The sequence below is a fragment of the Lynx canadensis genome, chromosome A3 (assembly GCF_007474595.2).
Source record: "Lynx canadensis isolate LIC74 chromosome A3, mLynCan4.pri.v2, whole genome shotgun sequence".
NCBI classification, from domain to species: Eukaryota; Metazoa; Chordata; class Mammalia; order Carnivora; family Felidae; genus Lynx; species Lynx canadensis.
Genome location: NC_044305.1, coordinates 91,335,317 through 91,356,234, shown reverse-complemented (window position 1 = coordinate 91,356,234; position 20,918 = coordinate 91,335,317). Strand labels below are relative to the sequence as shown.

General features: G+C 39.2%; 1 protein-coding gene across 4 annotated transcripts in view; it reads left to right on the top strand.

The window, feature by feature from the left end:
- Window positions 1-7,821: 7,821 nt before the first annotated feature.
- The window catches only part of GCFC2 (GC-rich sequence DNA-binding factor 2), a 61,954-nt gene continuing 48,857 nt past the window's right edge, over window positions 7,822-20,918 (top strand). For 3 of the 4 annotated variants that reach the window (XR_003967825.1, XM_030310965.1, XM_030310967.1), the window contains exons 1-4: window positions 7,822-8,141; window positions 11,249-11,374; window positions 15,648-15,872; window positions 16,995-17,092. Coding sequence is in view for 3 of the 4 variants with exons in the window: in XM_030310965.1 (XP_030166825.1) it covers window positions 7,871-8,141; window positions 11,249-11,374; window positions 15,648-15,872; window positions 16,995-17,092 (720 nt within the window). In the remaining variant the exon portion in view is untranslated. Of the gene's footprint in view, window positions 8,142-8,185; window positions 10,022-11,248; window positions 11,375-15,647; window positions 15,873-16,994; window positions 17,093-20,918 lie in introns of those variants that run through there. The other variant, XM_030310966.1, reaches the window with a different exon arrangement.

The following is a 20,918-nucleotide window of genomic DNA, read 5'->3' as shown; positions in this document are numbered from 1 at the left end:
TCCACAAGGATTGAAATCAAGACCTCAAATAAATATATGCACTCCTGTGTTCATTGCAGCACTATTCACAATAGTTAAGATTTGGAAACCACCTAAATGTCCTTCATCCAATAACTGGATAAAAATATGGTATACATGTATAATGAAATGTTCAGCATTAAAGAAGAAAATCCTGCCATGTGCAACAATATGGATGAACTTTGAGGATGTTATGCTAAGTCACAGAAAGACAAATACTATATAATTCCACTTATATAAGGTATCTAAAATAGCCAAACTCTTAGAAGCAGAAAGGAGAAGGGTGGTTGCCAGAATCTTGGAGGAGAAAGAATGAGTAGTTGATGTTCAACAGGCATAAAGTTTCAGTTACACAAAATGAAAAGGTTCTAGAGATCTGCTGTACAATATTGTACAGTACACTTATAGTCTCGTTAAAAGGTGTGTGCTTGGCTAGCTCAGTTGGTAGAGCATGTGACTCTTGGTCTCAGGGATTATGAGTTCAGGCCCCATGTTGGAATTACTTAAAAATATAAAATCTTTAAACAGATTTTAGCGGGGCACCTGGCTGGCTCAGTTGGTCAAACATCTGACTTTTGAAAACGGCTCAGGTCATGATCTTACAGTTCAGTTCATGAGATCAAGCCCCACATTGAGCTCTGAGCTAACGGCCACAGAGCCTGCTTGGGATTTTCACTCTTCCTCTCTCTCTTTCCCCACACTCTCTCTCTCAAAATAAATAAATAAACTTTACATAAATAAATTTTTGTTAAAAGGGTAGAACTCATTTTAAGTGTTCTTACCACAATTTTTTATTATTGAAATATAATTGACATACAGTATTATATTAGTTTCAGGTATATAACATATTGATTCAACAATTCTATACATTACTAATACTCGCCACAAAAAGTGTAGTCACCATTTCTCACCATACAATGTTCTTAAAATATTATTGACTATGTTCTCTAGGCTGTAGTTTTCATATCCATGACTTATGTATTTTATAACTGGAAGTTTATACCCAAAATTGTTTTAACCCCCTTCATCTATTTTACCCATCCCCTTACCCACCTCCTCTCTGGCAACCACCAATTTGTCTTCTGTATTTGCGTCTGTTCATTTTTTGTTTGTTCATTTGCTTGTTTTTTAGATTATAAGTATAAGTGAAATCACATGGTATTTGTCTTTCTCTGTCTGACTTATTTCACTTAGCATAAGGCCCTTTAGCTCCTGCCATGTTGTCACAAATGGCAAGATTTCATTCATTTCTATGGTTGTGTAATACTCCATTGCATATATACACCACATCTTCTTTATCCATTTATCTATCTATAGACACTTGGGTTGTTTCCATATCTTGGCTATTGTAAATAACACTGCAGTGAATATGGAGGCGCACATATCTTTTCAAATTACTATTTTCATTGGTTTTGAGAGTAAATATCCAACGGTGAACTTACTGGATAATATGGCATAACTATTTTTAATTTTTTGAACAACCTTCATACTATTTTCTAGACTGGCTGTACCAATTTACATTCCTACCAACAGTACATGAAGATTTCTTTTTCTCCACATCCTTGCCAACACGTGTTATTTCTTATCTTTTGATACTAGTCATTTTTACTGGTGTGAGATAATATCTCACTGTGACTTTGATTTTCATTTCCCTGGTGGTTAGTGATATTGAGCATCTTTTCATATGTCTCTTGACCGTCTGTATGTCTTCTTTGGAAAAATGTCTATTCAGGTCCTCTGCCCATTTTTTTTATTGGATTCTTTAGAGTTTTTTAGTGTTGAGTTGTATAAGTCCTCTACATATTTTGGATATTAACACCTTATCAAACATATCACTGGCAAAAATCTCCCATTCACTAGGTTGCCTTTTTGTTTTGTTGATGGTTTCCTTTACTGTGTAAAAGCTTTTTATTTCAATGTAATCCCAATAGTTTATTTTTGCTTTTGTTTCCCTTGCCTGAGGAGACACATCCATAAATATGTTGTTAAGGCCAATGTCCAAGAGATTACGGCCTATGTTTGCTTTTAGGAGTTTTATGGTTTTGAGTCTCACATTTAGGTCTTTAATCCATTTTGAGTTTATTTTTATGTATGGTATAAGAAAGTGGTCCAGTTTCATTGTTTTGCAAGTAGCTATCCAGTTTTCCCTACATGATTTCTTGAAAAGACTGTCTTTTCCCCATTCTTGCTTCCTTTGCCCTTTCAAAAAAAAAAAAAAAAAAAAAAGCATTTCTAGTAAAGTCAACCTCTAGGGCTAATTTGGCTAATAGCACTTGACCATCAGAAGCAGGATCCCACGTATGTTGTGACTCTCTCGTCCCAGCACAAGTTTTCTATCATAGTAAGTGCTCAAAAATTAGATACCGAAAAGTGAAAGTACAATTAGGTCCATATTTTATGGATGCATTTCCACAATACTTCTTTTTTTTCAATTTTCAGGGGAGAGAGTGATACTTTCCTTATAAACATGACTGTGCAAAATTTTGTCATGTGAGAAATTTTGACATAGTTTAGCTTAAAAAGTGAATATATACCCATTACTTGTAACAAGAGTGAAAAAATAGCTCTATAATAAGAAGGAAGCAATTTCCAAATGATTATTTGACACAGTTCTTCTGTAAGTAGCCTGTGTCTCACTAGAGGGAGCTCAGAACCCACAGATCAAGGGCAAGAGAAGCTAAATAAAATGTCATTTCATTTCAGGGGAAAAAGTCTGAGTAAATATGACACTGATTTCCAGAAGCTGATATTTTTCATATGCCAATTACTAACTTGGAGTTTTTAATTATATAACAGGTAAATAATACAAAGCCTCCTAATAATCAGTGGATTAATTTAACAACCTATTATTGTAAATAGAGTGTAGGGCGAAAAAGAGATCGGCATTATCCTTGCCCTCTTCAGAGAAAAACTCCTAGCATTCATGAAAAAGAGCAGTTCTTGCTCTCTGGCTACTCCTTTCCTATCTCCATGTGTAAACACGTGGGGCATCTTCCCCTTTAAAGTTGCAACTGCTTGGGTACACTTGGGGAAGGGGTCTTTCTCACGGCTGCACCAAAGTTAGTATGCTCAGCAACCTGTTTCTCCCCTGTCACCCACTACATCTCCTCTGACACTCTCACCTGAGAAACTAAAGAGCCACCAACCTTCCTCATGTCAAACGTGTTGCCACTACCCTGGCCTCAGCTGTCAAGTTCTTCATTCCCAGCAGCAGTGTTAACTCAAGACTGTGTGGAGACAATAAATTGTGGTTCATTCTCAAAGCTAATATCCTAGTGAAAGATTCTATTTCATCTGCCATGGTTAGGTATCTATTCTGATCCTGCTAGCCTTCTCCCAGGAGATAGACATAGCTACAGAAATCTGATTTGGGAAAGGGGGTGGATTTCTAGAGAATTGGCTTACTGATAGGATATACCCTTAAAATGCACTGCAATGTCTATTTTAACCATAGCTCTACCCTCCAATCAATTTTAAAAATACAATCCTTATTATGACACTTTCCAGGCAAGAAGTGTTCTTTCTGTCTTTTGAGCAACTGGGGTTTCCATAGTCAGTAGAAAGAAGCTAGAGGTGCTATAGTCATCTGTGATGGTGAACTCCACACTTTTTTTTCCTTTAATACTCGTTCAGAAGTTTTAAAATTCCATTATCTCAGGGGCTCCTGGGTGGCTCAGTCAGTTAAGCGTCTGACTCTTGATTTCAGCTCAGACCATGATCTCACCATTGTGGGACCAAGCCCTGCATTGGGACTCTGCAATGACAGCACGGAGCCTGCTTGGGATTCAATCTCTCTCTCTCTCTCTCTCTCTCTCTCTCCCTTTCTCTCTGTCCCTCCCCACCCTCTGTCAATAAATAAATAATAAATCCATTATCTCATCACATTTTCAGGTATACATTTATAAGTTCTCATCATAAATTTTGACAGTTGCCAAGGATGTAATTTCTGGTGTATTGTACATTTTGGCACTTTTATTTTAAATGGATGTGTTCTATCATTCATTTAAATGTACCTAATGTAATCTAGGGGCGCCTGGATGGCTCAGTCAGTTAAGCATCTGACTTCGGCCCAGGTCATGATCCCACAGCTAATGAGTTCGAGCCCCGAGTGGGGCTCTGTGCTGACAGCTCAGAGCCTGGAGCCTGCTTAGGATTCTGTCTCCCTCTCTTTATGCCCCTCCCCCACTGGTGCTCAATCTCTCTCTGTCTCTCAAAAATAAATAAATGTTAAAAAAATAAAATAAAATAAAAAATGCAAGCCCTTTACACCATTGTTTTTCTCCTCCTATTCATATTCTTATGCCCTACAAAATTTTATCCAATAAAATATCATTTATGCTTAATTTTTTTAATTTTTAATTTTTTATTGTTTTTTTAATGTTTATCCATCTTAGAGAGAGAGCCCACGCGTAATAGAGAGCAAGGGCCAGGGGCAGAGAGAGAGGGAAACAAAATCTGAAGCAGGGTTCAGGCTTAGAGCTGTAGCACAGAGCCGGATGCAGGGCTCAAACTCACCAACTGCAAGATCATGACCTGAGCCGATGTCAGATGTTATATTTTTTAAATTTTTTAAATTTTATTTATTTTGTGTATGTGTGTGTGTGTGTGTGTGTGTGAGAGAGAGAGAGAGAGAAAGAGAGAGAGAGAGAGAGAGAGAGAGAAGCAGAGAGAGGAGAGAGGGAGTCCCAACCAGGCTTCGTGCTATCAGTGCAGAGCCCAATGCAGTGCTCAGTCTCAGGAACCGTGAGATCATGACCTGGGCCGAAATCAAGAGTTGGAAGTTTAACTGACCAAGCCACCCAGGTGCCCTTTGAAAGTCTCTTATTTATCAATGTATATTTCCCTATAAAAGTGTGTGTGGTGTGTATGTATACATTTTATATATGTATCTGTGTGGTGTGTATATTTTACATATATATATATATATAATTTTTTGTGATGCAAAGCTCTAATTTTTTATCCTGGATTGAGTCATCATTCTAATTTTAATAATAAGAAAGTGAAAATCAACTCAACTGGAAGTCAAGACCATACTGTGACGGTAAATTTTCTTCTGAGTGACTGCCACTTTCTTGCTAATGACACTCCAACCCCAGATTCTTGTTCTGTTCCTCCCATTTCTTGAAAAAAGTTACTAAAGTACCCAGGTGCTGAACTCTCCCAGCTTTTTGACATTATGCAATCGAAATCTGACCCTGCTTCCCCAAGCTCTCAAAAATCTCCTAGCAGAAAGTCAGGCTCTGTGCTGACAGCTCAGAGCCTGGAGCCTGCTTCAGATTCTGTGTCTCCCTCTCTCTCTGCTCCTCCCTCACTCTCTCTCTCTCTCTCTCTCTCTCTCTCAAAAATAAATAAAACATTAAAAAAAAAAAAACTCCCAGCAGAAAGGGAAATAATTCACACAGAGAAAGACAAATATATAATTTCACTCATAAGGGGAATTTAAGAAACAAAACAAAGGAACATGGGGGCAAAAAGGGAGGAAACCCAGGAAACAGCCTCTTCACTATAGAGAACAAATTGATGGTTGCCAGAGGGAAGAGGGTAGGGGAATGGGTTAAATAGGGTGATGGGGATTAAAGGTGGTGCTTTTGATGAGCACTGGGTGTAAGTGATGAATCACTAAATTCTACACCTAAAACAAATATCACATTGTATGTTAAATAATTAGAATTTAAAAACTTGAAAAAAAAGTTCCTACCACAAACGCAAATCTTTTAATAAGCCACACTCTACTCCCTCTTACAAAGAAATGCATGGTTTCTTTGGTCTGTATGTTCTTTTTCTGAGACAAGGTAAATAAACTTTATTTGACTTAGTGTCCTCCTGGTAGCTTTTGGCCAGTGGACTTCAACACGCTTGAAAAACACACTATAAATACATCAAAACACATTACATTTTCTTGACAAAAGAACATTTTTGTTGGGAATGTATCCCATAATGACAAAGATGGTCTGCCCACACACATTAGTTCATGCACCCACAGACAGCTGTAACTTATTGCTACAATGGTATAGGGTTGTTACATTATTATATTTTGATTTTATATTATACAGGCACTGAGAAAACCCTCCACATATGAAAGGGTATGTCTTCTCAATGCCTATCTATTCTTAGAACTCTGTCTGAACTCCATGCAAAAATCAGTGATTCATAATTAAACATTATTTTGAGTAGTTGACAGCTCCAGTTGGCCCTCCACTTTTTAAAAAGTTTTTTGTTTGTTTTGTTTTGTTTTTGAGAGCCAGAGCACGTATGCATGCACTCAAGCAGGGAAGGGGCAGAGAGAGGGAGACTGAATCCCAGACGGGCTCCATGCTATCAGGGCAGAGGCTGACACAGGGATTGATTCCACAAACCGTGAGATCATGACCTGAGCCAAAATCAAGAGTCTGCAGGCTACTTAACCAACTCAGCAATGCTGACGCTACTGGTCCTCCATTTTTGTTGAAAGTAAGCCATTGGAAACCTCTGACTTCCAGAATTGTTATGATGACTTCAGAGGTATTTTTTTTTTCTTGTCCTACAATAAAATTTTACATGCTGCAAAGGCTTTTACATGTGGGGGTATGTACTGTAGTACATTTGGAATGGACAAAGGATCGTGTCTCTTCTTCATAAGAAGGGGAGGAAAGGCTACATTGGCAGAAGCTGCATGAATGTAGGGGTTCTCAGGCAGCCACGTACGGAGGGAGGTGAGCACCTGGAAATTTCTCTCTTAAAACAATCTTTTCCACGAGCCTCTTGGAAAGACTTGTGAACTTTAAAGCATGGACTGAAAAGCCCAGCAAGAGAATTTAAATGAACTGAATGGTTATTTGCTTCAGATGGTATGATCAGAGGCATCCAATAAGAATGGGCTTTACCGGGGCGCCTGGGTGGCGCAGTCGGTTAAGCGTCCGACTTCAGCCAGGTCACGATCTCGCGGTCCGTGAGTTCGAGCCCCGCGTCAGGCTCTGGGGGGATGGCTCGGAGCCTGGAGCCTGTTTCCGATTCTGTGTCTCCCTCTCTCTCTGCCCCTCCCCCGTTCATTCTCTGTCCCAAAAATAAATAAAAACGTTGAAAAAAAAATTAAAAAGAATGGGCTTTACCAAGGAGACCAACAACGCAGAGTCCCTGGTGAAGGCTTCCTCACTCTCCGAAGAGCTAATGAATACAGTCCAAGTTTCCCACAGTTTTTGCCATCCTTCTTACAGCTGTGCATCTTTGTCAACATCACTCTCTGTTCTCAGATATTCTTTTTTCTTAAGGACCAAGGCATTTAACCAGGTTCTTTTGAAACCTTGCCACCTGAGAGCAATTGTTTGATATTTGCTCATTCGTGCACCTATCATTTATGTGTAGATTTTACTGTTTAGCTTTCAGAAGCAATCTCCCCACCACCCTCCCCACCCCACCCCCCACCCCCACCCACTTCAGGTTTTTTGTTTAATTCTTGGTTGGAGAGAGAAGAGCAGATGCAGTTCCAGTCTAGGATGTGGGTATAGTGCCTGATTCCTAGATAGGGTTTGCACAAGGAGAGCCTGTGAGTGCTGCCCATCGTGGCGCTCACCGCGAGGAGGCTACGGGACTCTTTCAACCACATAACACTACAGCACAGCCAAGCCTTGCAAAGAGAGCACTTTGCAAGGCCAGCCCAGAGAACCAGGGCGGCCCTGGGAACCGAACTCGATAGAAAGAGCAACAGAGGCAGAACACGCATGCGCAGGGCGAAGGCGGAGCGGACGACGCGCGAAACGAGCGCGCGCACGCGGCGGCCAGGCCTTATAAGCGGGAGCGCGCACCAGCGTGGACGCTAGAGATCCCGCAGGCGGGTACCGGAAGAGACCGCGCGCTTGGCGCCCGGGCCTCAGCTATGGCTCACAGGCCGAAGAGGACTTTCCGGCAGCGCCGAGCCCACTCCAGTGATAGCGATGACGCCGAGGAGCGGTCTGCTGAGCCCGAGGCTCCGGGGGAGCAGGCGGCCCCGGGCCCTACAGAGGAAGGGCCGCCCAGTGGCGGGGGCCGCGCGGAGGTGACGCACTGGCGTGCTCGGGCCCGGGGCCCTCGCGGTCGTGGCCGAGTGTGGGCAAGTTCCCGGCGCGCCGCGGGGGCGGCTCCGCGCGCTGAAGGCTCCGACGTCCCAGGTGAGGCTGTGCTGCTGGGGAGCCGACGTGACGCGGGGCGAGGGGCGGGGCTGCGGGAAGAGGCCCTCGGGCTTCTCCGGTGGTTCCCGTGACCGCTCTAACTTCCAGCAGTGCTGAATTCCGGCGACCTGGAGCCAGACTGCATGCTTCCCAGCGCTCACTCGCCCGCTGCCCGCATCTCCAAGTCGGGCTCCTTGGGGCGACCACAAAGAGTCCTTTGGGGTTTGTGGCTCGTGTGTGTTCGCACCGTCGGGTGAACTCTCCCCAGATATAGGTTTAGTGCGGTACTTGCTGTTTACGAAGAACCTAATCGTCATAGAATTAAAAAAAAAAAGCTTTCTGGTACTGTTAGGGGAAAGTTTCATGTACTTTTGGAAACGTCCCCAGTTAGCTTTCTAGAAAACACTTAACCAGAATGGTACATCAGAAGAATCTAGGTGACAGACTTGGCACGCTTCCTTTGCTTGTTGTATTTTTCATCAGTTATTTGCGGGAACGCAGATTACAACGACGGTGGATGTCACCAGGTAGCACAATGAATTGAAGACGCCGTAGACTGTACCAATAATGGCGGGAACTACAGTGCAGTAGTTTTGAAGTACCTTTGCGTTTTTAAATCTATAATTTAAGCAGCATGAAGATGTTTACATAAAATGTGTTCCAGTTAGAATTGGAGCTTAATAAGAATGCAGTTTTCAGTTAGTTTTGAGGTTAAAAAAAAAAATTGTCTCTCCCATGTAACTATTTTACAAAAAACTAGTGAGTGACATTGTTTTCCATTTGCAAATCTTGATACTTTTGCATTCAGTCTTGTGATAGGTTGTTTCATTTGAAATATGAAAAGAAAACCGCAGGTACAGGGTGTAATAGGAATACTTAATAGCCTTTTAGATGATTGAGGGCGTTCTGCTTTGGTGTTACAACAAAGGTCAACAAACAGTACTTTCTTAAAGGTCAGTTTGCAACAAGCAGCTGAAACAGTTATCTGTCAGGTTTTTTTCCCCAGTCTGTTAAATTAAAATCCACGGGTCTGTTTTGCACTTGAATGGAACTTTTGCCCATGCATGATTGGTTGCATCATGCACGGACTATGGAAAGCATTGGTTCACAGAGTTTGCAAATGTTGGTACATTTTATGATACAGTATCTTCCCCAAAATCTGTTACTGTTAGTGTGTTACTGCTGTGTTACTGCTAATCATCAGTCTTTAAGTATTGCAAAGATGCTCACGGTGCAGGATATGTTTTACAAAATTCCAGTTTTCACTTGAAATCTCTAATTCTGGAAGTGATAGGCACAGCTTTACTCATTTCTGAGACAATTTGTCAGTTGTACCTGTAGAAATAACTAGAATTTGTTATTCTTTCAAGTAAAATGGTGTTGCTCCTTGAAGACCGTGGCTAGTTCACCTTGCATCTGCTCACACAAGTGCTTTTCAGTGAGGCAACCATTGTGTTTCAGCGTGACCCGGAAGTGCTTTATACACACTTCCATTTTGTTCCACAGAATATTTAAAAGATATGGACTCAAAGGTCACGATTTAATAAAGTTAGTGACTTTTAACTGCTGCATTGAGGATGGTAAGTGCAACTGGATTTTTTTTTTCCTGGCAATGCATGGTGATGAAGAATACAATGGCTGCTACTACACATTGCTGTCACTGTCTTGATTTATACTGAGAAGCCAAGAGTTTTACCCGCCTCTACTGTTGCTTCATTATATAAATAGCATCAGATTAAAATGGGCAAATAACATGCTAATATTGTGATGAGAGTAGTTTTGAACTCGCAGACCCTCTGAAAGGGTCCTAGGGACTTCCAGAGGTTGATGGACCATGCTCTGAGAACCACTGCTCTGGTGTTCATCCACTTTGGGAACAGGTAGGGGTTGTCATAAATAGTAGCAAAGAAAGAGGGAATCTGTACTTGTATTCCTTTGTCTTCTAAGTTTTGATCTTAACTCCAGATTTTTTTTTTTTTTTAACTCTACATAGGTCTGTTAATTGTGGGACATTTTTAAGATAAAGAGTACTGGGGCGCCTGGGTGGCTCAGTTGGTTGAGTGTCCGACTTGGGCTCGGGTCACGATCTCACAGTTCGTGGGTTCGAGCCCTGCATCCGGCTCTGTGCTGGCAGCTCAGAGCCTGGAGCCTGCTTACGATTCTGTGTCTCCCTCTCTCTCTGCCCCTTACCCACTCACATTCTGTCTCTCTCTCCTTCAAAAATAAACATTAAAAAAAATTTTAAAAAAAGATAAAGAGTACTATGTAGTCTTTAAGTTTTAAAATTTATAAAAAAATACAAAATAATTGTGAACTGACAAGCCCTTTCTTGTCAATAATACCATGAATTCCTTCACATTTTGTTCATTCAGTTCTCACAACACCCTTATGGGTGTTATCTCTTAATGTTATCTTTGTATAATAGACTGTTTGGCAGACTGTCCTTTCCAAAATCACAGAGTAGAAGCAAAGAGATTCGTGATTTGAGACCACAGTGCTCATTACAGGACTGCTTGCCACCAGCCATTGAAATATGGTAGAAAGAGAGTCTAAATTCCAGAGTTGAGTGAAATTAGATTGAAAGCCCTCTTCTCCACTTAGTAACTTTGTGACACTGGACATGTTACTTAGCCTCTCTAGTCCCTAATGTCCTCATCAATAATAGCAGGCATTTACTTTATGGAATTGTGAAATTCTACAATTGTGTGAAATAGACCTTGTAAAACAGATTTCAGTGCCTACCATATAGTAAGTGTACATTAGGTTTTTTTCAACTTCACCACCATTATTTTTCTTTCTTGTTTTAAATGTGCCTTCACTTTTTGTTGTCTTTTTTTTTTTTCTGTATGGTTTCCTTTTCTCATTGCATCTTTTAAGAGAATATTTTATTAGATAAGTAGATTGTATAAATAGGGTAAGTCTGTACATGTATTAGATCATCCATTGGTTTCAGAAACAATGGAAATGGAGAAAGATCTGTACATTGCTTCAAATACATGGAGGAAAATTAAAACACTGTACTATATATATGCTATGTGTTGTGTAGAATTTAGGTTATTGATTCCACTATCTTGACTCTTTGTTATATTCAAAAAATGTCCTGTTAGAATCCAGAATGGTTGATCTTTCAACGGATGAAGAGAGTGAAACACATCATTCCCCAGAAAGTAAAGATGATCACAGTTCATCATCCAACAGCTCTAGCTCTCTGGAAGAAGAATTTTCGTCAATAGGTTGGTAAATATTGTGATTTTGGTTAACTTTATTTCTAATAGTATTTTCTATACCAGTGGTTCTTATTATTGATAACACAACTAACTCTAGTGAAGTATGAGGCAAGTACATCATTACTAATGATTGTCAAAGTGCCAGATTTGACTGCTCTTTTCCATTACATGACACGCCCAAGGTCAGACTGCTTGTAAGAGACAGAGCCAGGATTCAGACCCAGGCAATCTGCCCCAGAACCTGTGTTCTTAACCAGTGTGCTACACTTGGTGATTAATGCCAATATCTGAAGGGTGGTAAGAATTTGTTAGGATGTTTGGGGTACAGGACATAGCAAATGTAAAACTCTAGGGAAGACAACATAGCATATGCAGAGAACTAAAAATAGTTGTTGGAATGAAAATATTTGGTTGGAGCGTAAGATAGAGGAACAACAAAAAATGCAGAGAGACAAATTGGAGTCAGATAATACAGGATTTGGGAGAACTACTGAAAATTTTATGCAAATAAATGGCATGACCATCTTTGTCTTTTAGAAAGATCAGTTCAGGAGTTGGTAAATTACCACTTATGAACCAAATATGATCCATCACCTGCTTTTGCAAATAAGTGTCTGTGGCTGCTTTTGCTCTACAGTGACAGAGTTTAGAAGCTGTATCAGAGAATTCATGGCTCACAGAGCTGAAAATATTTTTCTGGCTTATTACTCAAGCTTAAGGATTTGTAACTTGTTTTGTGCTGTGGACTCTTGTCAGTCTCATAAAGTCTGGGACCCCTTCTGAGAAAATAAAATTATGTAGTTTTATAAAAGAAATAAATTAACTTAGAATGTAATTGTTTAAATGCATTTTTTTTATTTTACACATTTTTTTTAACGTTTATTTATTTTTGAGAGACAGCGAGAGACAGAGCATGAGCTGGGGAGGGGCAGAGAGAGAGGGAGACACAGAATGCAAAACAGGCTCCAGGCTCTGAGCCATCAGATCATGACCTGAGCCGAAGTCGGACGCTCAAACGGACTGAGCCACCCAGGCGCCCCTAAATGCGTTTTTAAACACTTGCAACGCAGTAATAACTGCTTTATCAACATTAAATAACAAACAGTGGCTCTTGTAATTTTTTTTTCTTATACAAGTTCACAAGGTACAAAAGTGCTTAATGATGAAACCAGTATTAAGAATTGAAACCTAGTAGATAGGTGAAGCCTTGTCTAGATTCTAGATAGAGGGCTGTCCAATAAAACTTTCTTTGATGATGAAAACGGTCTGTATCTTCATTGTCCAGTACATTAGCCGCTAGCCACATAGAGCTGTGGAGCTCTTGAAATGTGGCTGATGCAACTAAGGAACTGGATTTTGAATTTGGATGAATTTAAATGGTCACAGTACTGCTATAGAAGATGGCACATTAGGCCTTTTAAGCCAGTGGTTATAAAGTGTTGGTAGCAGTGTCCACCTAAGGACAGAAGATAGTGTTCGCAAATGTGTGGGATAGTTTTTAATCATCATTGTGACTGAGGTATTGTTGGCCTGTAGTGCCCTAGAGACAAGAAATGATAAGTGTCTCTCAGAGTACAGGACAGTACAGCACAGAGAAGAATTTTCCGTTCTGAAATGTGCATTTCAGAAACACTGAGAGTTGAAAACTTGTTCTGTGAGGGATACATTTTTTTTTTTCTGGAGAAAATATGAAGGCATGGGAGAAGTTTGGAGATTGGTACATGGACCAAGGAGTGCATTTATTTTTTTGTTCATACAGTGGAATTATTAGAATGATCCAGTAGTGAAATATCTGCCTTGATATTGTTGCAGATACAGTGTGTTACTCATGGAGCATGATCTCAATCTCTACTCCTTAGATAAGACGATATATGTGAAAATTATTTAACTTATAAATCTGCATGTTGTTATTATGCAGCAATATGCTAACTTTATTAATTCATTCCATGTCTGGCCAGCATCTGCTCTGTGGGAACCTTTGAGCTAGATGCTGGTGCCTAGACAAGAGAGGATAATATTCTTGAAATTTTACTTCTTTATTGTAGCTTGAGAGAGGATTAGCTTTATGTACAACTAGTATCTCACTGCTGAGTCCATCCTTGTGACTTATTAAACCCCACCAAGTCATTTGCAAACATCATTTCCACTTCAAGTATTTCTGTTTTTGTATTCATACACTTGAGTATTTGAACCTGAGTATATCATCTTAACCCTGATTTTACAATAAGTTTCCCAGAGGGCTGTAAAAATACACTGTTGCTCAGCTCCACCTCAGATCAACTGAATCTGAATCTCTGGGATGGGGAGCTTGGGTGCCAGTAGATTATCAAGATCTCCAGGTGATACTAATGTGTAACCAGCATCAAGAAAGGCTATATAGCCTGTTGTGAAGGTTTTGAGTCTTAATTCTGTTTTAGGTTATATTAGCTGTCCCTCCCAGCCTTAAAGACATGTCTTTTTATCTTCATATCACATTAAGATCATTAAAACAGGGGCAGTGCAGACAAGACAAAATACAGAGGCCCTGTAGCTGATGACTACAGTGCTTCATGATCAACTTTTTTTTTTAGTAATTATTCAGCCACTTAAGAATCCAGTGCAATATGTAATTTTCCCCACGCATTTTAACATTATCCACAAGGAAACTATTAAATGCTTTGGGAGGATGGAGAAACATCTGACCTGCATCATTTCCCTGATCTTAATCTATAAATTAGTACTAGTCTATAAAAAGTAAATCACTTGATTTGATATTCCTTGTTCTTAATGAACATACTGATTTTTAGTGATCACCACTTATCATTTCATAATTCAAGCACTTTTTGTTTTCCTTAGGACTGCTGTCAAGCATTTTGGTCAGTAATTTCTGAATTGTCTCTTTTTTTCTGTTTCAAAAGTTAGAACGTTTTCACATCTCCAGGCACATGACCTTTTCTGTTTCTCAAAGAATTTGGATCATGGGTGCCTCGGTGGCTCAGTCAGTTAAACATCTGACTTCAGCTCAGGTCATGAACTTGCAGTTCGTGGGTTGAAGCCCTACATCAGGCTCTGTGCTGACAGCTCAAAGCCTGGAGCCTGCTTTGGACTCTGTGTCTCGCTTGCTCTCTGCCCCTTCCCCGCTCATGCTCTGGGTTTCTTTCCCTTTCTCTCAAAAGTAAACATTAAGAAAAAAAAACTTAAAAAAAAAAAAAAAAGAATCTGCATCAGTTTGTGGTAAAGTTTAGAACATTTTACTTGAGCCTTGGTGGCTTGACATCCCTAATTAACATTTTGAAGTGCTTCAAATAGTGAAAATTTCTTTTCCCATTTTGTTTACCTTAGTATTTTGCTTAAGAAACTGTCCTTTTTCCAGAAAGTTAAGATAAATTTCAGCTTAGATCATGCATGAAGAAACTTGTTTTGAGTTGGAAGAGTCCACATTAATGTGGTTTATACTCTATAAAATAACTAAAACTAGGGGCGCCTGGGTGGCTCAGTTGGTTGAGCATCGGACTTCGGCTCAGGTCATGATCTCACAGTTCGTGAGTTTGAGTCCCACATCTGTGCTGTCAACACAGAGCTTGCTTTGGATCCTCTGTCTCTCTCTCTCTCTCTACTCCACCCATGCTCTCACTCTCTCAAAAGTAAACATGAAAACAAAAAACTAATGAACTAAAGCAAGGCTCTATTAAAAGTTGTCACTTAAATATTCTTCAATGAACCTGATTATTTTCTTTACACTTTTTCACTTATTCATGTGGAAATCACCACAGGACCTTAGAGACTGAGTTGGCTGTGTGGTTTTAGTTTCTTTCTCACTCCCTATATGCTTGGATGGTCTGGGGTAGGGCAGGGCATAATACAGCGTCTGTCTTTGTGAGTCTTAACTGGCCTCTCCCCCATCATTCTCACGTCTACAGTTCTCATTGACTCAGCAACTCCATGTTCAGCTCTCCACATCCCTACTCCCCTCACAATCTCAGAGCTTCTGGAAGTGAGAAATACCCCTCAACAAAAAGTCAGCAACAACATCCGATGAATAAGAGAGCTCAAAGATAAAATGAAGTGGTATCAGTATATTTTCTGAAACTTCTAGATTTGGTTAATTTTCTAATTTACATTTAATCTCTATAAAAATAATTTTCTTTCATAATGGATGTAAGTTTTGAGCTGTGTAGTTACATTCTATCAGAATAGTGAAAAAATTAGAAAAATGTGCCTTTTTATTTTATTTAAATACAGGGAATATGTATTTCTGTTGGTGCTTGGTTTTCAGTGTCTCCTTCTTTGTTTCTTTCAGTAAATATCCCTGATGCAGCTTTTATTCAGGCAGCCCGCAGGAAACGTGAATTGGCCAGGACCCAAGATGACTATATTTCTTTGGATGTAAAACATACCTCTGTCATCACTGGGATGAAGAAAAACAGTGGTGAAGATCCTGAGAGTGAGCCTGATGACCATGAAAAGAGAATACCGTTTACACCACAGCCTCAAACACTTAGACAAAGGATGGCTGATGAAACAAGTACATACTTAATTTATTTACAATATGTGAACATTAAGGGATTTTTTGCTGGAATATACTATCATCAAATCTCCATTAAAAACTTAATGTAATGTCTCATATTTTAAAAGGTGTTAGAAGTTGGTTTTTATTTAATACCAATTTGGTCAATGACATCATAGTCTGTAAAAGATAAATCTATTAAAATACTATTACCAAACATAACGTGTAATAATATTTAATATTGTCTGACCTCCACTTGATCTTTTTTGACAGATTAAAAAATTGTGCAGTCTTATTTTTGACATTGAAAACTTTCATTATAACCTTTGTAAAGATTTTTTTTTTTTTAACATGGAAGCATATACAGAGATTTTAGGCTTCATTTATTAAAATCTCCCCTGCTCTAATAAAAAATTTCCTCACCCAATAGTCTTTGGGTCTCAAAGGACTATTCTCACATTTCTCATTTATAAACAATAATATGTTTTACCAAAATTTTTGTCACTTCAAATAATATTTTTTCGGAATGAGACTTTTGGTTCTTTATAACCCAGAAATTATTTTTCAATATTTAGATTCTCAGGTAGAATTTATAATCTCTGGGAGCACCTGGGTGGCTCAGTAGGTTAAGCATCTGATTCTTGATTTCTGCTCAGGTCATGATCTCATGGTTCATGAGATCGAGCGTAGAGCCTGCTTGGGATTCTCTGCTTCTCTTTCTGCCCCTCCCCTGCTCGTGTGTGGGCTCTTGCTGTTTCTCAAGATAAATAAGCATTTTAAAAAAAGAATTTATAATCTCTGTTAAGGAATACCAAATGTTTCATTTTTTTTCAAGTTTTTTTCTCCATATGTGAAACTATGGAAGTGTTTTTAGTGGGACAGTTTGGTGAAGAGTACAGATTCCCAGATTCAGGTCTCCACTTCAGCACATTCCTCAGACAAGTTATTATTAAATTCCTGATAGGAGTGTCCTCATTATAAAATAAGGATGATAATAGTGCTTTCTTCCCTGAATTGTGAAGGATAAGTTAACATATGTAAAGCTGCTAAGCCAGCAGCACATTATAAGCCCCCCAAAAATGTTAGCTGATGCTATTAGAAGGGATAAATACCATTCATGATTTTTTTTTTTTCCCCTAGCACCTAGAAATGAAGAAACAAGTGAAGAAAGTCAGGAAGATGAAACTCAAGATATTTGGGAACGGCAGCAGATGAGGAAAGCAGTTAAAATCACAGAGGTAATAATTTTTTTATACCATGTATATTAATTTTCTGTGGCTGCTATAACAAATTATCACAAATTTGATGGCTTAAAATAGACGTTGATTTTCTCACAGTTGTGGAGGCTAGAAATCTGAAAGCAAGGTGTTAGAGGGACTGTGCACCCTTTGAAGACCTAGGGGCAAGAATCTTCTCTTGTCTTTCAAATTCTGGTCACTCTAGGTGTTCCTTGCTTTGTGACTGCATAACCCCTTGCTGTCTCCTTCACATGGCCTTCTTTGTGCTTCTATGTGTCTTTTACAAGAACACTTAACATTGGATTTAGGGCCCACTTAGATAATGCAGGATGTTCTCATCTTGAGATACTTCGCTTAATTACAAACACAGAGGCTCTTTTTCCAAATACGTCATATTCACAGGTTCTAGGGGTTAGGACATAGACTTACCTTTTGGTCACTGTTCAACTCACTACACCTTATATACCATGTTCTTTTCCCGCTAGATTATAAACACCTTCCACATATTATTAGGCCACTTAAGGGGACCATTTTTTTTTATCTTTAGTTTTATGGTGACTGCAACATACGGTAGGTGTGTAAATGTAAAGTTTAAACAAATATGTTTAGAGCAAAACTAATAAAAATAATTGTTCTTGAGCTCAAAAGTCCTGGATTTGGGTTCTGGCTACACCACTGAAATATATGCTCTGTGAGGTCAACAATTATGAACTATTCAGTGTTTTATCCTTCTGTGCCTAATGTTGTGAGTGGTCAATAAATATTTGTGAAACTTTGAGCAAATTATTTAATTTTCTTTTTTTTTTTTTTTTTTTAGTGTTTATTTTTGAGAAAGAGAGTGTGAGTGGGGAGGAGCAGAGAGAAAGGGAGACACAGAATCTGAAGCAGGCTCCAGGCTCTGAGCTGTCAGCACAGAGCTCGATGCAGGGCTTGAACCCAGGAGCCATGAGATCATGACCTGAGCCGAAGTCAGATGCCTAATGGACTGAGCTACCGAGGCTCCCCAAAGTTTCTAAATCTGTTTTTTCATCAATAAAATAGGAAGATAATGTTACCTACATGAGTAGGTGGCTATAAGTCTCAAAATCATAATGATTTAAAATAAAGTGCTGATACATTACATAAATATAAAGTTATTATTTTTTAATCTGTTTAACAGTAATGCTTTGAGGGGCACCTGAGTGGCTCAGTTGGTTAAGTGTCCGACTTTTGATTTCAGCCCCAGTCATGGTCTCATAGTCATGAGATCTCATGTTGGGTTTCGCACTGGACATGGAGCCTGCTTAAGAATTTCTCCCTCTGCCCCTCCCCGCTTGCACACACACAAGAAACAAAGCAAAAAACAGTGCTTTGAAAGATTATTTGCTCTTCTAAATAAAGTATTAAGATCTCTGTGTTATTAAAACTAAGAAGCTAAGTAAAGTAAGTCTTTGGTTGTAACAGTATTTAGAAATCTCTGACCAGAGAAATGATTTAGAGGGCTGTTTTTATAACTATAATAGATTTAGGTTCCCCCTCCCCTTTTTAGTAAAATCAGTGTAGCAACAGCATGAGAAAAAAATACTTGGAGAAAAAAACATGTCACAGTCCTTACTCTGCTCAGGTTTGCATAATTCCTTTTTAAGTATTTGTTTAATTATAGGCATAGTGTATATCAGAAATTCCCAGACTTCCCATTCATGGAACCCACAGTGGCTTTAACTTTATTCTGATGCCCTTAGGCCAAAAGAAGTACTAAAGCAATTCCATTTATTGAGTACTTAGGGCGATAGAATTTAATACTATTTATGTCCTAATAACTCAGTAGTCTTTGGAAAAAATAACACTGATAAATTGAAGAAAAAAAATCTTTTAATTTCATTTTTAAATAACCACACTTACTAATGAAATGTGTGCACCTCTTGGGCACTGCATGACACCTCAAGATTAGACACTGCCATTCTCCTTTCTAAATTGATTTTCAGTAGGTACTTGCTTTTTATTACATCCACCAAAAACCCACCTTCACTAATAAGACTTCATCAAAGGACTGTAGCACAATCTAATGTTGGAGCTATGAACTAGTTAAAACTAGTAGTTCAATAAATGATGAATATGTATTCCCTGAAAATATTTAAAACATTTATATTTAAAATGTATATTTAAGGGCACCTGGGTGGCTCAGTTGGTTAAGCGTCCGACTTCAGCTCAGGTCATGATCTCGCAGTTCGTGGGTTCAAGCCCTGTGTCAGGCTCTGTGCTGACAGCTCAGAGCCTGGAGCCTGCTTTGGATTCTGTGTCTCCTTCTCTCTCTGTTCTTCCCCTGCTCATGCTCTGTCTCTCTCTCTTTCTCAAAAATAAAGATTAAAAAAAAATTTTTTTTAATAAATAAATAAAATGTATATTTAAAATATTTCATAGCATCCCTTTGAGTTCACGTGGATGCCTTGGCATGTAGTTTGGGAACCACAATAGCATACAATTTCAAATTCTGGTTTGTTTGCTTGACATGTTATAAATGTTTTCCCGTTTCTATTATATAGTTATAACTAATTTTAAAATTGCATAATATGGGGGGCATCCAGGTGGCTTATTTGGTCGAGGGTCTAACTCTTTTTTTTTTTTTTTTTTTATTTATTTATTTTTTTTTTAATATGAAATTTATTGACAAATTGGTTTCCATACAACACCCAGTGCTCATCCCAAAAGGTGCCCTCCTCAATACCCATCACCCACCCTCCCCTCCCTCCCACCCCCCATCAACCCTCAGTTTGTTCTCAGTTTTTAACAGTCTCTTATGCTTTGGCTCTCTCCCACTCTAACCTCTTTTTTTTTTTTTTTTCCTTCCCCTCCCCCATGGGTTCCTGTTAAGTTTCTCAGGATCCACATAAGAGTGAAACCATATGGTATCTGTCTTTCTCTGTATGGCTTATTTCACTTAGCATTACACTCTCCAGTTCCATCCACGTTGCTACAAAAGGCCATATTTCATTTTTTCTCATTGCCACATAGTATTCCATTGTGTATATATACCACAATTTCTTTATCCATTCATCAGTTGATGGACATTTAGGCTCTTTCCATAATTTGGCTATTGTTGAGAGTGCTGCTATGAACATTGGGGTACAAGTGCTCCTATGCATCAGTACTCCTGTATCCCTTGGATAAATTCCTAGCAGTGCTATTGCTGGGTCATAGGGTAGGTCTATTTTTAATTTTCTGAGGAACCTCCACACTGCTTTCCAGAGCGGCTGCACCAATTTGCATTCCCACCAACAGTGCAAGAGGGTTCCCGTTTCTCCACATCCTCTCCAGCATCTATAGTCTCCTGATTTGTTCATTTTGGCCACTCTGACTGGCGTGAGGTGATACCTGAGTGTGGTTTTGATTTGTATTTCCCTGATAAGGAGAGACGCTGAACATCTTTTCATGTGCCTGTTGGCCATCTGGATGTCTTCTTTAGAGAAGTGTCTATTCATGTTTTCTGCCCATTTCTTCACTGGGTTATTTGTTTTTCGGGTGTGGAGTTTGGTGAGCTCTTTATAGATTTTAGATACTAGCCCTTTGTCCGATATGTCATTTGCAAATATCTTTTCCCATTCCGTTGGTTGCCTTTTAGTTTTGTTGGTTGTTTCCTTTGCTGTGCAGAAGCTTTTTATCTTCATAAGGTCCCAGTAATTCACTTTTGCTTTTAATTCCCTTGCCTTTGGGGATGTGTCGAGTAAGAGATTGCTACGGCTGAGGTCAGAGAGGTCTTTTCCTGCTTTCTCCTCTAAGGTTCTGATGGTTTCCTGTCTCACATTTAGGTCCTTTATCCATTTTGAGTTTATTTTTGTAAATGGTGTGA